This window comes from Telopea speciosissima, chromosome 3 (genome assembly GCF_018873765.1).
Source record: "Telopea speciosissima isolate NSW1024214 ecotype Mountain lineage chromosome 3, Tspe_v1, whole genome shotgun sequence".
NCBI lineage: Eukaryota > Viridiplantae > Streptophyta > Magnoliopsida > Proteales > Proteaceae > Telopea > Telopea speciosissima.
This window is the reverse complement of record NC_057918.1, coordinates 66,279,688-66,293,900: the sequence shown is the minus strand read 5'-3', so window position 1 is coordinate 66,293,900 and position 14,213 is coordinate 66,279,688. Positions and strand designations below refer to the sequence as shown.

General features: G+C 39.8%; 1 protein-coding gene across 1 annotated transcript; it reads right to left on the bottom strand.

Annotated features, from left to right (window-relative positions):
• Positions 1-11,099: 11,099 nt before the first annotated feature.
• LOC122656244 (plasmodesmata-located protein 2-like) lies at positions 11,100-12,661 on the bottom strand. Its single transcript, XM_043850727.1, has 3 exons — positions 11,782-12,661; positions 11,524-11,637; positions 11,100-11,411 (listed from the first exon to the last, which is right to left on the bottom strand). Exons 1-3 carry the CDS (start codon positions 12,521-12,523, stop codon positions 11,404-11,406), a joined length of 864 nt encoding a protein of 287 aa, XP_043706662.1. The 5' UTR covers positions 12,524-12,661; the 3' UTR covers positions 11,100-11,403.
• Between the last annotated feature and the right edge of the window lie 1,552 nt (positions 12,662-14,213).

Genomic DNA, 14,213 nt, shown 5'->3' with positions numbered 1-14,213 from the left:
ATCTTCCTCTCTCTCATGGCGGGTACCAGAAGAGGGAAAAGCGGCGACGGCGGTGATGGAATCCTTGCTAGGGTTACGAGCACTGTATCTGAATCACAGATCGTCAATTATGGCAAACAAGTGGCTTGTGATGCTTCATTCGTAACGAAAAAGCTCTTGAAGAGCACTGGCAAAGCAGCGTGGATCGCCGGAACAACGTTTCTGATCCTTGTCGTTCCTCTCATCATCGAAATGGACCGAGAACAGGTGTTGAACGAGCTTGAAATGCAGCAGGCCAGCTTGCTTGGAGCCCCACCCGCGCCCCCCAATTGATTATTGAATATTAATTGGTTCAGGTCAGAGGCATTGAGTTTGGCTAGGTTTGTGCCTGTAGATTCGGCTTTTAAGGTTTAGTTTAAATTCATTTGTTGAAGCATTTGGGTCTAGGGTTTTATTGGTTTTTATTACCGGTTCCTGCAATGTGCTATAATGGCAAAAAAGGACCCTTCTTAGGGTTTTTCTTCTCTTGTTGAAGTGGATGTAACTACTTCATTATTTTATGGATTCTTGGGGCATTATAGGTTAAATTTTCCATTTGTTCTTACTTTTGTGTGGGTTTAATTTGATAATACATAAAGAAACTGTTCTTGGGAATCGATGAAATTTTTTTAATCTATGTAGCTGAGCTAAATTTGTATGACTTCTATTTGTTTCTAAATTCGGAAGCTGGATCTGTGCGTACTGCGTGAGGTCTATCCTTGTGGAATATTACACTTTCATTTTTTCGAAAATGACACCCATCTGAATATATCTTCGAGACTTCACCCTTTCTTTGAACTGTTTAGTTTGTTTGAAGTCATTGTGTGTTACTTTGGATTCATCTTCTTTGTCAATCAATGATTTAGGATTGTACTTCCTTTAGATGCTGCATTAACCGACTTATAGGCAATCATTTAAGAGTAGTACTGAAGTTATAAATTATCAATAAAGGGTCATTCACCCCAACCACAAACTTTTAATATGGCGAAATAGTCAATATTCTTCTACTTTGGTTATGTTCCATTTATGAGAAGTGAAAGGTTCTGATCTATAAACCAGAATAAACACATGAAGCATATGAAATTTCCTCTGAACTAAATGTTTTCCATTTGGGATTTTTATATTCAGTTGTGGACTATTGGGCATTTTATTCTGTAAAATGTTTAGAATATGGTCATTTGTTTGCATTTCATCAAGGTTAGGTAAATTTTCCAGCTGCATAATCCTCTCTTGCTTGGTGAATTCTTCTAGATTGAGTGGCCAGGGAGTCATTTGCTTTCATGATTTCAAATTCTTACCTTGCAAAGTGTTTAAATTTAGCTGGGCATATTTATCTTACCTCCCTCAACCCTCCAAAAAAAAAAAGGGAAGAAAAGAATAGAAAAACTCTTGATTTTGTTTCTATCCTAATGCATTGCCAGTCTTACTTCCTCTATTCAAATGAACCACTTTCCTATCGTTATGAGACTTAATAGCACTATATTTATGCTCCCTGCTGATTACCTGTCAAAATTACCTCCCCCCACCCCCCCCCCCCCCAAAAAAAAAAAAAAAAAAAAATCTCACTTTGTTTTCAATTTTAGAAGATACGGAATACATCAATCCCCTTTAATTACTTGTGTTTAAAACTTTGTACTACTTTCTACGAAAGAAAAAGTGAGAAATATGGCTAACAGTTTTATTTAGCAAGTTATTAAGCCCCTTTCTGAACTCTGAAAATGGTTTTTACTTGTATCCGTGATCTGTTCCATGTACTTGTACTTTCCTATTGTTCTTTTATGTGGTGCAACGGTAAGGTTGCTCCGCTGTGACCAAGTGGTCACGGGTTCGAGTCTGGAAATAGCCTCTCTGCGAAAGCAGGGGTAAAGCTGTGTACAGACCCTCCCCAGACCCCACAGTGGCAGGAGCCTTGTGCACTTGGTACACCCACCCTCTTTTATATGGTGCAACCTTCATCTTTATCTTTGGTAGGAGGAAGAGGTTTCTATTTTGATTATTTAGTTTTATATTTTCTGTTTGTGTCATGATGCTTCCGTCAAGGGCAAAAAGGGGTGATGTGGACACCCCCTCTCCATAGGAAAGAAAAAAAAAAGTCTGGCCCATAAGGGACATAATTTGTCACGGTTCATTGATTTGATTCAAGTGTACAATTTGTTTGGGAAGCACAGGATGCTGATGTAGATCTTCATAATACAATGCCATTCAATGATTTTCTGTTTAAGATTACTCAATACAAGTAGATGGACCTTATGGGAGGTGGGAACATGCTGGAGTTGCATGGGTTTTTTTTTTCTTCCATGAAGAAGTTGCATTGGTTTTCTGAGTGTAAAAAAAAGGAAAAATCAAATTTCCGGGTTTTTTTTGGGGGGTGGGGGTAGTCCCATATTTGTGGAGTGTAGAGGCTCACACCCCTCCTTCCGTGACCTGTTTAGACGTCCCAAACTTGAGTAATGTAATTCACATCAATAGTCACATCTCACCTAGAAAAAAAGGGACTTTCTTTCTTTTTATTTTTTTTTTACATCTTCCCTCCTGCAACATCCTATTCATCTTTCAATGGAGTAATTTTTTATCGTCAGGTCAGAATAAAAAAGGGGTTGGATTAATTAAGTACAATTGTTGATCAGGATACCATTATCTTTGGGTTTTAGGGAGGTATGAGCAGTGAGCTGTCCAAGGCACCAAGCATCAGAACATCAGCTTCTTTTCTTGCTTCAGCAATTGATGATGCGTTCAGGAGTATAATGGGGATAGCCTCTGTCGGATAGGTTGCTTTAGACGGATATTCCGAGAATCATATGCTGCAATTCAAGTTTCTCCTAACTGAAGGTAATTAACTAGGAGTACTCCACAAGATTTCTGTGCCTTGTACAATTTCATGCTCTGTGGGTTTGTAACAAGAGAAATCTACAAAGATAAAAGTGAGAGCCTTAAATTCCTGTATCTGATATCACTTTGGTGGGGGGTGGAATCCTGATCAATATCTTGTACAACTAGTCCTGTTCAACCCTACAGAGATCTTGTGTCTCTGTTTATGAGTCTTGTTTGGGGTAACCAAAAGCTTGTTAAGACTTGAGACTCCTGTTCTGAACATAATCAGAGATAAGGTCCTTATTGTTTCCTTATGTACCAGTTATGTAGCTGAACCAGATTGCATTGTTTGAGCCTTCACATGGGTTGTACTCTGCAACAAATTCTTTCTTTCCTGATCAAGCATCATGTGAAACCAGCCTAATTATCTCTTGATTCCACCTCATTTCACTGTCATAATTCATTAACCTTTCTTATAAATATATAGCTGAACCAGATTGCAGTGTTTGAGCCTTCACATGGGTTGTACTCTGCAACAAATTCTTTCCTTCCTGATCATGCATCATGTGATGCCATCTTAATTATCTCTTGATTCCACTTCATTTTACTGTCATAATTCATTAACCATTCTTATGAGTATGTATCATTACCTTGTTTTGATTAGCGAAGCTCAGTCAGACAGAATTGTTCTTGTTATTTAAGCTTAAATTAGGTAAATATACAGAATAAGACTGCAAGCGTTTGGTGCTGTGGTGCTCGTCTTTATATATAGTTTATCTCTTCATGATTGATATGTTTGCTTAAAGTCTTGTTTGTTTTGTTGAAGAATTTTTTCGTACAAATGATATTTTGCACGGAAAATTTTCTTTCATGTTTAATTTTTCTATTTTTTCTATGCTTCTGATTTTTTGATATTTTTTGTTAAAACAAATTGTGCAAAATCCTATTTTACAGGAACATTTTCTTTTTCCACCTTTTTATATTGAAACAAATGGAATAGGAAAAATATACTACAAAAATCTAGATCTCAGCATAAATAAATTCCTTCTGATCTTGGGAAAGCTCTACATATCCAAGTGAAGATGTTCACAGAAGAGCTAGCTTTTCTATTGTGGTGGGGAAGTCTTCATCATATTTCTTCTGTCTTGTCCACAATGTTTATTCATGTTCATAGTTATTTTCTCTAGGCAAAAGTTTTCCATCGAAGAAGAGAGATTTTTCTTCCCACTGGTGATCATGGTTCTAACTATTGGATCTTGTTGTCTGATAAGAACGTATCGCATATGATATCTCTAGTATCAGCAATTTTTTTTTTAATTTACACCTGATACAATATGATGTATATTGTATTAGTATCGGTATCGGTATCGGCAGTGACCTATACAGCCACTGATACCGATACTTGTAACCATGATGGTGATGTGAACTTGTGATTGGTCTCTCAGGTCATTATTTCACTCATACGTTTTATTGACAAAGTAGAAATTATCCCTTCTTAATTTTTAATGTGATTGGTCTCTTAGGTCATTATTTCAATCATACCTTCTATCATTGTTCAAGGAAGTGGAATTGACCTCCATCAATTCTTTATTCCGATCGTTCACCAAGTGGCTTGAATCGATCTGAACCCTAGAAAAAGCCTGATTTTGGAGCATGAATCGACAAGAATCTGGAATTGGATCTGACGATTCGGATCTGATTTGCTTGGAATCCATGGATATTCTTAGAAGCATGTTCTCTATTACCCTAGACGTACTTTGTTATGTACAATAGTCTTCGATCCCGTAAGCGTTTGAATGTAGGCATATATTATATTGGGTTCCCTCCCCTTGTAGACCGGTTTTCTGAGGATGAGTTATTCCAATCGTATCATACTTGAAATCCTTGTGACAGGTTCTACAGCTCCTCAAGATGCTTCACCACCCTAAAAGGCTTCTCCTGGCGGTGTAGCTGCACTGATCAACGAGTTGGGCTCACGTTCAACCTAATTGCTGCTGTCAACTTCTCTCTCTGACTGTGATATCGAAGTGCCTTTCTCTTTTCAGCTGCTTCAAATTGGTATAAAGTTACATTTGACACCTCCACATGTTGAGCATGGATACATTCATACAACTATCATAAACCACAATAATGTAATTCATCAGAATGACTACGTCAATGGTCCAATTGTTTACATGGGCATTAACCCAAATCTAGCTTGCGTATAATACATTTCAGTTCAACACCAACGTTTAGGAGCACAAACCCCCCAATTCTTGTAGCACACACTACAAAGAAAAATCAAACCCCAAATTTAAGCGGTACTAGGTACTAGGGCTGTAACAGGGTCGGGTTGGGCTTGACTTATCAAAACTCCAACCCAACCCTGAGTCCATTTAGCTAGGCCGAGGCCCAGTTTGGCCCTGACTTAAGGCCAGAAAAATTCAACCTTGACCAGCCGTCATGGTCGGGCTGGGCCGGGCTGATCCTTATTGGCCCTGACCATGGGGAGGGGGAAGGGAGATGTGGGGGTTGAGCTAGGTTTGGAGGGGGGGGGGGAAGGGTGCTGTAGGGTGAAGAAGAAGAAGAAGAAGATAGGGTTGGGCTGGGCTGGGCCAAGCTCAGCCTGAGGCCTCAAACCTGACCCGGCCCAGCCAAGCCTTGACTCAGGGCTAGAAATTCCCAACCCTGACCTGCCCTCAGGGCCAGGGTATCTCAGTCCAGACCCTGTTCTCTGTTTGAGGGGGGGGGGGGGAGCATCGGGGCCACGCATGCGCGACAACCAATGAGAGCATGCGTTCTGGCATCTCGAGGGTGGAATTTTGCCTTTCATGGGAGGTAGCGCAGTCATTTTGGCCCCCATTGTCTGGATGTGGCCAGCGTCCCCCCCCCCCCATAGAGATGAGAGAACCCATATTATATATATGGGAAAAGTTTTGTGTTGGGGGGGGGGGGGGGGCAGTATATTGCCCACGCTTAGACGGCAAAATGAGTGCCCCACCCCTTATGAAAGGCAGAATTTCTGCCCTCATTGTGCCAATGTGCGCATCTCATTGGCTCTTGCGCGTGTGTAGGGGCTACGGTCCCCACGCGAAGGGGCCATGCTCCTCCATAGAGAATCCTTGCCCAAACTATATGGCATCTTTCTTTTGTCATTTGGAATTGTCGGAGGACAACTAAAGAGCATCGATGGTCTGCCTCGGTCACCATAACCATTGCCCTTGTGGCCAGTAATCTTGGTAAGCCAACATTGACAGTGGTTTCTCGGGTTGTTTCCATTTCATATTTTCCACCTTGAAGGAACCTACCAGAGGGTCTGACGGGATCCCCTTGAACTCCTTGCTGCCGCAGGCTGCCGACCTACCCGATAGTCAAGTCACAACAGAAGCCATAGAGGTGAGTGCTGGGATTTTACAAATGCGGGTTTTAGGGTTCTCGAGGAGAAAGATGAGGGAATATTACCCAATGATTTTCTCCTTTTTAATATTAAAAAAAATTAACGGGCCATATCTTATGGGCCTTTATTAAAAGGTTATGGGATTTTCTTTTATTATGTCTCATTTGTTTTAATAAAATGGGTTTTCGGCTTTTATTTAATATAAATGGAGGCATTATGGCTGTACCAATACTTGAACTTTGGTTGTTTATGAAGAGAAACTTGACTTACCATTTTCGGATGAACCAGTGACCCGATTAGATTATCCGTTTGGTTGACCTGACAAAATGACCGGGATGTAAGCTCCAGTCACGAGGCAAACATTTTTTTTTTGGGGGGGGGGGGGGTAGAATAAACCATGTATTAAGGAAATAATGGGTTACACACTGTCACCCGCAGAGAAACAGTGATCAGAAATGGGCCATATAGTCCTATCCGCAATGGACTGAGTCCTCCTAACTAGGATATCTGCTGATTTGCAGCCCTAGGAATACAAGCAAACTGACAAACATTAAAATAGGAGACAAGATGTTTGATATCATCAATGACCGCTCGAACAGATAACGGTGAAGGTTTGGAGAAGTCTTGCAAGCATGAAATCATGGTATTTTGATGCCATTATTCATGATATTGGAAAACCCTGGTATCTATCCCTTCCTTTTTGTTAAACCAATCCCGAACTGATCTCAAACTAGATCAATTTTTGGCCGATCCAGATCAAATCAGATTTGGCAGGACCGATCTGATCCCCATTCCTTGTTTTTAACCCTGTTGCATGGAGACAAGGGTTGTCACATTGCATTGATGGATTCGGTGGAAGAGGCGAACGTCGTCGGAGGAAGGGAAATGGTGTCGAAGGATTTGTTTAAACGGGACTTCGTCCTACAAAATTTTTGGGAAAAAAGATCTATGAGATGTCCAAGTAGAGTATGCTAGTACTATTGTGTTTATCTATGTTCTCTTCTCGTGAATTGTCGTCCCCTGGTTTGTAATATTGGGATTGGATTGGTCGATTCTCCCAGATCGGATAGGTATCGCCATGATTGATCCCGAGATACAAATGATCCTTGAACGAATCAATGGATCGGGAGGATCACGCAATCCAATACGCATACAAGGTTTTTTTTTCTTCCATCTATATTCATGATTTGGCTTACAATATGTGTCTAGACAAAATATATAAAACTTCTACTAAATCTTTTGATCGATATTGGCTGATTTCAGAATCGATTCAACAAAACCCAGTTCAAGACCCTTTTTTATCGATCCTAATCGATTTTGATCGATCTGAATTTGTATCAGATCGATATCAGCCTTGACGAATCCCAAATTGACACTGTCCTCTTATGTAAGATACTGTTTTATTGTACCTCATTGATACCTTTTCCTTGATGCCCTTCCCTAGGCCATGAGAACCCTCTCCCAATTTTTTTTTTCTTAAAAACAAAATCTCTGACAGATTCAAATGATGGGAGCCCATGTACCCCCTCCAACTTTAGTGAATCTTGGCCTAGTAGAATCTCTGATCTAACAGCTTTGTCTGCATCATTTCATTTTTATACACAATGACCACCAATTGACGAGTGAATGGCTCCTGAACGTCTGAAACTATGTTATCTGCAATTCTGGATTCTCAAACTCTTCTTCATCATTGGTTTGCGGTGAAGATCAGTTATAAAGAGGGAGACACCATTGGGTATTTAGTTGGCTAGGGCACATGCGTTTGGCCTGGTTTGTTACACCCCTGATTGGTTCGACTAGTTGCGAAAGCATTATCTCCATACTCCATTGAGGACCACCCACCCGTTTTCTCAAGTTTTTAAAACTAGATCCATGTCGTTAGATAGAAACTGTTAAAAAAACAACACCCAGGTCGATTTGTAGAAGAAAACGAAAAATAGAGAAGACACAATGTACAACATCAAGGATTTACGTGGTTCACCCTCAAGATGGGAAGCAACGTCCACGGTCGAGCAACAGAACAGATTTCACTATCTTTGAAATGTTACAAAACCTCTCTTACAACCCTCCCAGAGAAAAGAACATTATATAGGGAAGCCCTAACCCATAAAGTACAGAATTACTCCTAGAGCCCAAAAATGACCAACTGGTCAAGGTCGAACCAAAACTAAACAAATGTTGAAATACATATCGTTTCGAAGGTCTTGATGAGCCTACATAGCACACAACTTTTGATAGTGATGTATCTGCTTTTTAGGCCATCCGAGATCGTTTCGAGATCGAAATGGCCCTCCGAAGATCCTCCGAACCACTTTCTGAAACGAAATCAGGCTTCACCAATAATAGAACCATGATCTACCTAGGGGCAGATGCGTCATTTTACGGTGTTCTATGAGAGGGCATAGGAAACACCACCAAGTAAAGATCTTTTTTCTTTTTTTTTTTTTAATTATTTAATTCTTGGATTAGCCCAATTAGGGTTTTTGGAAAACAACTTTTCTACCAAGCAGTGGTAAGTTGCATACATTATGACCCTCCCCAAAACCTACAGTGGTGGGAACCTCATGACCCTCCCTAAATCCTACAGTGGTGGGAGACTCGTGCATTCGGTATGTCCTTTTATTAGCCAAAGTGTTTTGCGGACAACACTATGACTATATGTAGTGCTTCAGCCACAATCAAGAACAGACCTTAAACCTCAAGCACGAGACTTTTCCACCTAACACACAGCGCGGTACCAACTTATTAGACCAAGTATGCAAATCGTTATCAAAGGCAAAAGTTTTTATTCACCATAGTGTGAAAAAGAATCCCATCACTTGGATGCCATGATACCTCCCTCTATATATGAATATCCTCTAATCTTTATTCATCGTGGGTGAAGGAAAACACGATCTATCATCAAATGAATTCATGCCAAGATGATATTATTGCATGACAATGTTAGTTTTTAAATTGCGTTAAAAAGTAAAAGAAAATAATAAAAAAAAAAAACTTCCTTTTATCTTTCCTTGCTTTTTCTCCGATACAAAAGTTGAATCTACAATCTTCGATTTGACTCTTGCAAAGGAAAAGTAGTGGAAAACTTTTAATCCTATATTATTTGGGATAAAGTTTTCCTCCATCCATAAACGATGGCTCTCCCACCATCGTAGGGTATACAAATTCCTCCTATAATTTTGATATATTTCAAAATACCTTCTCAATACTCATTTTCCACCCTCTCCCACTTCTCGTTGAATGGGATCGTGGGTGAAAGGAAACTAAGTCCTATTACGTATGGAAGAGGAGTAGTTCCATATAGAAAAGGAAATATTGAGAGGAAGACTCTTCTACACTACTTTGGCTATGGGTTTGGGGGTTTATTTTCAAACGTGCTCACTGAGCCAAGCCGTTCTTTTCCCCAGCCATCTATTAAGTAGGGGAATGGGGATGAGCTCCCCACATTATCTCCTAAGAATCTGGATCCCCACGTCTCATGGAGGTGTCAAATTTGTCTCCACGCATCCCCATGTGAATAGCAGATCTGAACTCGTCTCCTAATACCCCCGCTGACTCCGAGTCAGAGTTGTGTCAGCGGAGGAGATGGAGGGTAGGAGATGAGGTGGGGAGGTAATCATGGGAGAGGTGTACCAGTTCAAACATTTGTATCTGGTCTGAACCAGTTCCACTCGTGTGTGGCTATCATGCATTCCCTTAGGCATTGTCATCATATTTCTGCAATCATAATCACAGGACCAGATTGACATTTTGACTAAGGAAATCTTTCATTATATACGACCCTAAATGGATGGGTTCACACATCCGGACATCCCTCCATGTGCCCAACGAATCACCTTGATGATGTGTTTATAAAAAAACCGCCAATTAGAAACGGATCTCAAGCCACAAGGTAGGGAAGGTAGGGTACATTAGTACTTTCATGTGCATCTCTCCTTCTCATGACTTCACTGACTTCCTATGTAAGATTTCATTTTATCACATCTCATTGGTGTGCTCTCCTATGCGACTTGCTCAAAGAAGCTTCTCAAAATATATATACTTTCAGCCACAACGAAAAAAAAAAAAAAAAGAAAAGAATTGTCCAAGATCACGATTCTTGCACCCAAACACAAGATGGGATGAAATGACCAATGCAGCCCATGAAAGGCTCTAATCTTGGCCTGTTGATGCTTCATCGTGTACTTCCATTAGCCTCCATGATGGCACAGGAACCACACTCTCGGACAAAGAACAAAAATTTAAAACTTTAGAACTTCTAGAAACTTTAAAAAGAAGAGAAGACACATATCTAAATGATAAACATAATTAGGAATCCAATTATTTAAAGAACAAAAGTGGGAGAAATGGTGTATGTAATGGTAAGGGTTTCTTTTTGAAAGCTACATCCCATTTTTAGGAAGACCCCACCAATGACCAATACAGGTAGGGCAACCTATCTCCACCCTCAAAGCCTAAAACTCCAGTGGGATTTTTCTTAAGAAGAATGTTTTGCAAGTGTTCATCTTGAACCCCAATTAAACAAATGGGTATAAAAATCTATAATTCAGTCCATTAGACTCTAATTGTGTTAAAATAATCCCACTTCTGATAATAGTTTAATAGACTAATCATGGTACAAAGCAAAAGCAATCCAATTTTGTTAACTTGTATATAAAAGAGGTATATCAAATCCCATCTGTATCATTTAACCAAAAAAATAAACCCATCTATATCATTTACATGAATGTATCTGAGTGATATATGCATAAGAGAGAGAGAGAGAGAGAGAGAGAGAGAGAGAGAGAGAGAGAGATGCTAAAAATCAAAAGGAGGTAGCCAAAGGAAATGAAGAAGCATTATTGAGAAGGGAAAAGAGAGAAAGAGACAGAGCTACATGGCAATGAGGAAAAACAAAAAAAGCCAAAAACCCCTTCTCTCCTCTTCCCATCCTCCACCCATTCAAAATGACAAAACATCAATTCTTCTTTTCACAGCCAACTTAACCTCATTCCCAAATGCTTCTCTTCCCAACAAATTTGTCCCTAACTTCATAGCAAAAAGAAAATCCTCTGTTTTAGTGTTTTTACCCATCTCTCTCTCTCTGTTTCTCTCCTCTTTCTCATCACAATTCTCGTTCACTAACAAAATCTCAATTTTGTCAAGGAAAAATAACAAAAAAATTTACCATCCTCATCCTCAATATCCATCTCTTCCTCTCAATAATCTGCACAGAATCACACAATTTCCAAAACAATAAATGAGAAGACATGAAAATGAAAGATAATGAAAGAAACCCATCTAATCCCAAGATTTTTCCAATTTTCCAATACTCTCACCTTCATGTTTCTTCATCAAAGATCTAAGGAACATCAAGCATATGACTACAAATCCCAAAGCTGCTGCCCCTCCCACAACAATTGCTACAGTCTTCCCTGCATTTTGCCCTATACCTATATCACTCAAAACAATGACGGATTCAAAGTTCCATTAAAGGGGAGAAAAAAAAAAAGGGAGAAAAACAAATAGACCCACAAATCTAAATTGGGCAAAGAGCTAGAAACTAAATCAAAAGTGAGAGATTGGACAACATTTACCTGAAGAAGATTTTCTTGTGATTCCATTTGGGTAGTAAGAATAGCTAATAAAGCACCTGTGAAGATAAACTTGGCCAGAGATGGCGCTTCCACATTCAACCTGAGCTTTCTGCACTGCAGTTTTCACGCATTGTCCACAATCTGAAGTTCCTAAATCCCCTTCACACTGAGCCAACATATACACAGATTGATAACTCGTTGTGTAAAAACCCTTGTTGTTCGCCACACCACTTTCAAGCACAGAAAATGCTGTGTCTCTCCTCTGAGCAAAGCCATTCCCTGAAGCCTGTGAAGTACTACATGTCTTATAGAGCATCTCTACCCCAGAAATTTCAGGAAACCCAGAGATCTGATAGAGCATGTAGCAACCATAGAGCTGAACCCTCGCCGCCACGGAATTTCCACACAGGCGCCTCGTCATGTCAGGAAGCTTGCTCACGCAGCTGTAGCATGCCCTATTACTGAGATCTCCCCTACATTGAAAGAGACCAGAAATGGTAGCTTGACCTCCACCTGTGCTTGTTTTGTAGAAGGCCACCTGGGCGGCCTGAGCGGTTAAAGAAGCGAAAAGCGAAGAAAGGGCTTGTGAGTAACTGGAGTCCGAGAATGACTGGCTTGAACAACCCTTGTAAACAAAATTGTAGCTATCTGTGGCGGTTTTTACAGATGGAAAGAACCCAAAACCTGCAAAAATGAAGAGAGTGAAGGAGAGGAGGCAAAAGGGATTTCTGATAAAACCCATCTGCAGCAGAATTCGCTCAAATCATGGCCGGTTTTAGATGGATTTTTTTGGTGGGTTTCAGGAGTTGTGTTTCGATAAGAAATGAGGAAAGTTTGATGGGTTTGATTTTTTGGGTTTTCTAAATCTCACAGATGGTTCAGTTCTGTAAACTATTTCAGTTTTGTTTCTTTTTGGATGGCCTACCTCTGTCCAACTTTGAGATGCAGAGATGGGGTATCTTTTTTTCAATGAAGTGGTGTAATTGAGTAAATATAATAATACTTGATTTAAAATTTAAAAATTTTCAAAAATTTTTATCGAGAATGAGAACAATAGTACTGGTCCATGAAATTATTTAAGAAGTTTAAAAGGAAATATTCTCCTTTGGAAGGACAGTGGGGTAAAGGGCTGTGAAGTGAAAGATTGAAAGCAAATGTGAATGACAGACTAACTGACCAGTGTGAACAAAGGCTCCAAAGCAGCTGTTACTTAGAATTAGGTTTTGAATTTGGAACTCTTGGGGATGGTTCCTACAGGTTTCCTCTTCCTCATCAATGGACGGTTTTTTTGTTTTTTTTTTCCGTGGATGAAAGTGTAATCACAAAAATCACACATCAATTCCAAAAGGTTAACTAACATTTAGGACCGTGAAATGACGGATATATACAACACATATTACGCTCACACACTCGATGTGGAACTAAACCTACACACCCTTTCTCTTTTCTTTTTTTTTTGATGAAAATATAATCACACAAATCACTCATCAATCCCAAAGATTAACTGACTTTTAGACCGTGAAATGATGAATATACACAACACACACCACACGCTCATCCATGGAATTGGAATGGTAGTTGGATAGATCTCTGGGGTTTAAGTAACACATAGGTGTGAGTCACTGCCATTAAAATCTTTATTAATGAGTGGTGAAGAGGTGGAGTGATCTTTACCAAAAAACAAATAGAAGAAGATGAGGTGGAGTGGTATTATTGGGAGGGAAATATATATATAATTTGGAGGAAACAATTTATGGCAAAATTTTTGGATGCTTTATTGCCTGCTCTCATGGTGTAAGGCTGTGAAGGATAAAACGTAACAGATTCATTTAATGGCAATTGGTGGGGTTACAGATCAAATTTTGGATTTGTTTGTAACTCCATTAAGGGGTCTCATCTACATTCTATAGTGCTTTCCCATACATGATTTTTTTTTTTTTTTTTTTTTTTTTTTTGGGGGTTAAAATTTTCATACATGGTTTGAGGTATTGGTATGAGAGTATCGATATAATAAAAATCCTCAGTCGTACTGCAATGTGTGTGGTGCATATCATGCGGCATAGCAGAGGCCATGTGTGTCATGTGGCCTCTGCTGTGCCGCAGGATGTGCACCGCACACCCTGCAGTAAGACAAAGGATCCGGATTCGTATTGATATGCGATCGGTATCGTAGCTACTGATTTCGATACCGTTCAATACCATATCGGTGAAACTACATAGATCATGAGTAGACCAGTTAAAAAACCCAATCCTTTAGGAAAACCAAGTGTAACCCTGTCTGATACAGGCCGATCCATGTCGATCTATATTGGTTTTGAAAGTGATCAATACTTGATCCGATACCGTACACTAAAACTAGGGCTGCAACAGGGTCAGGTTGGGCCGGGGTTTTTAAAACCCTAGCCCAACCTTAAGTCCCTTTAACTGGGCCC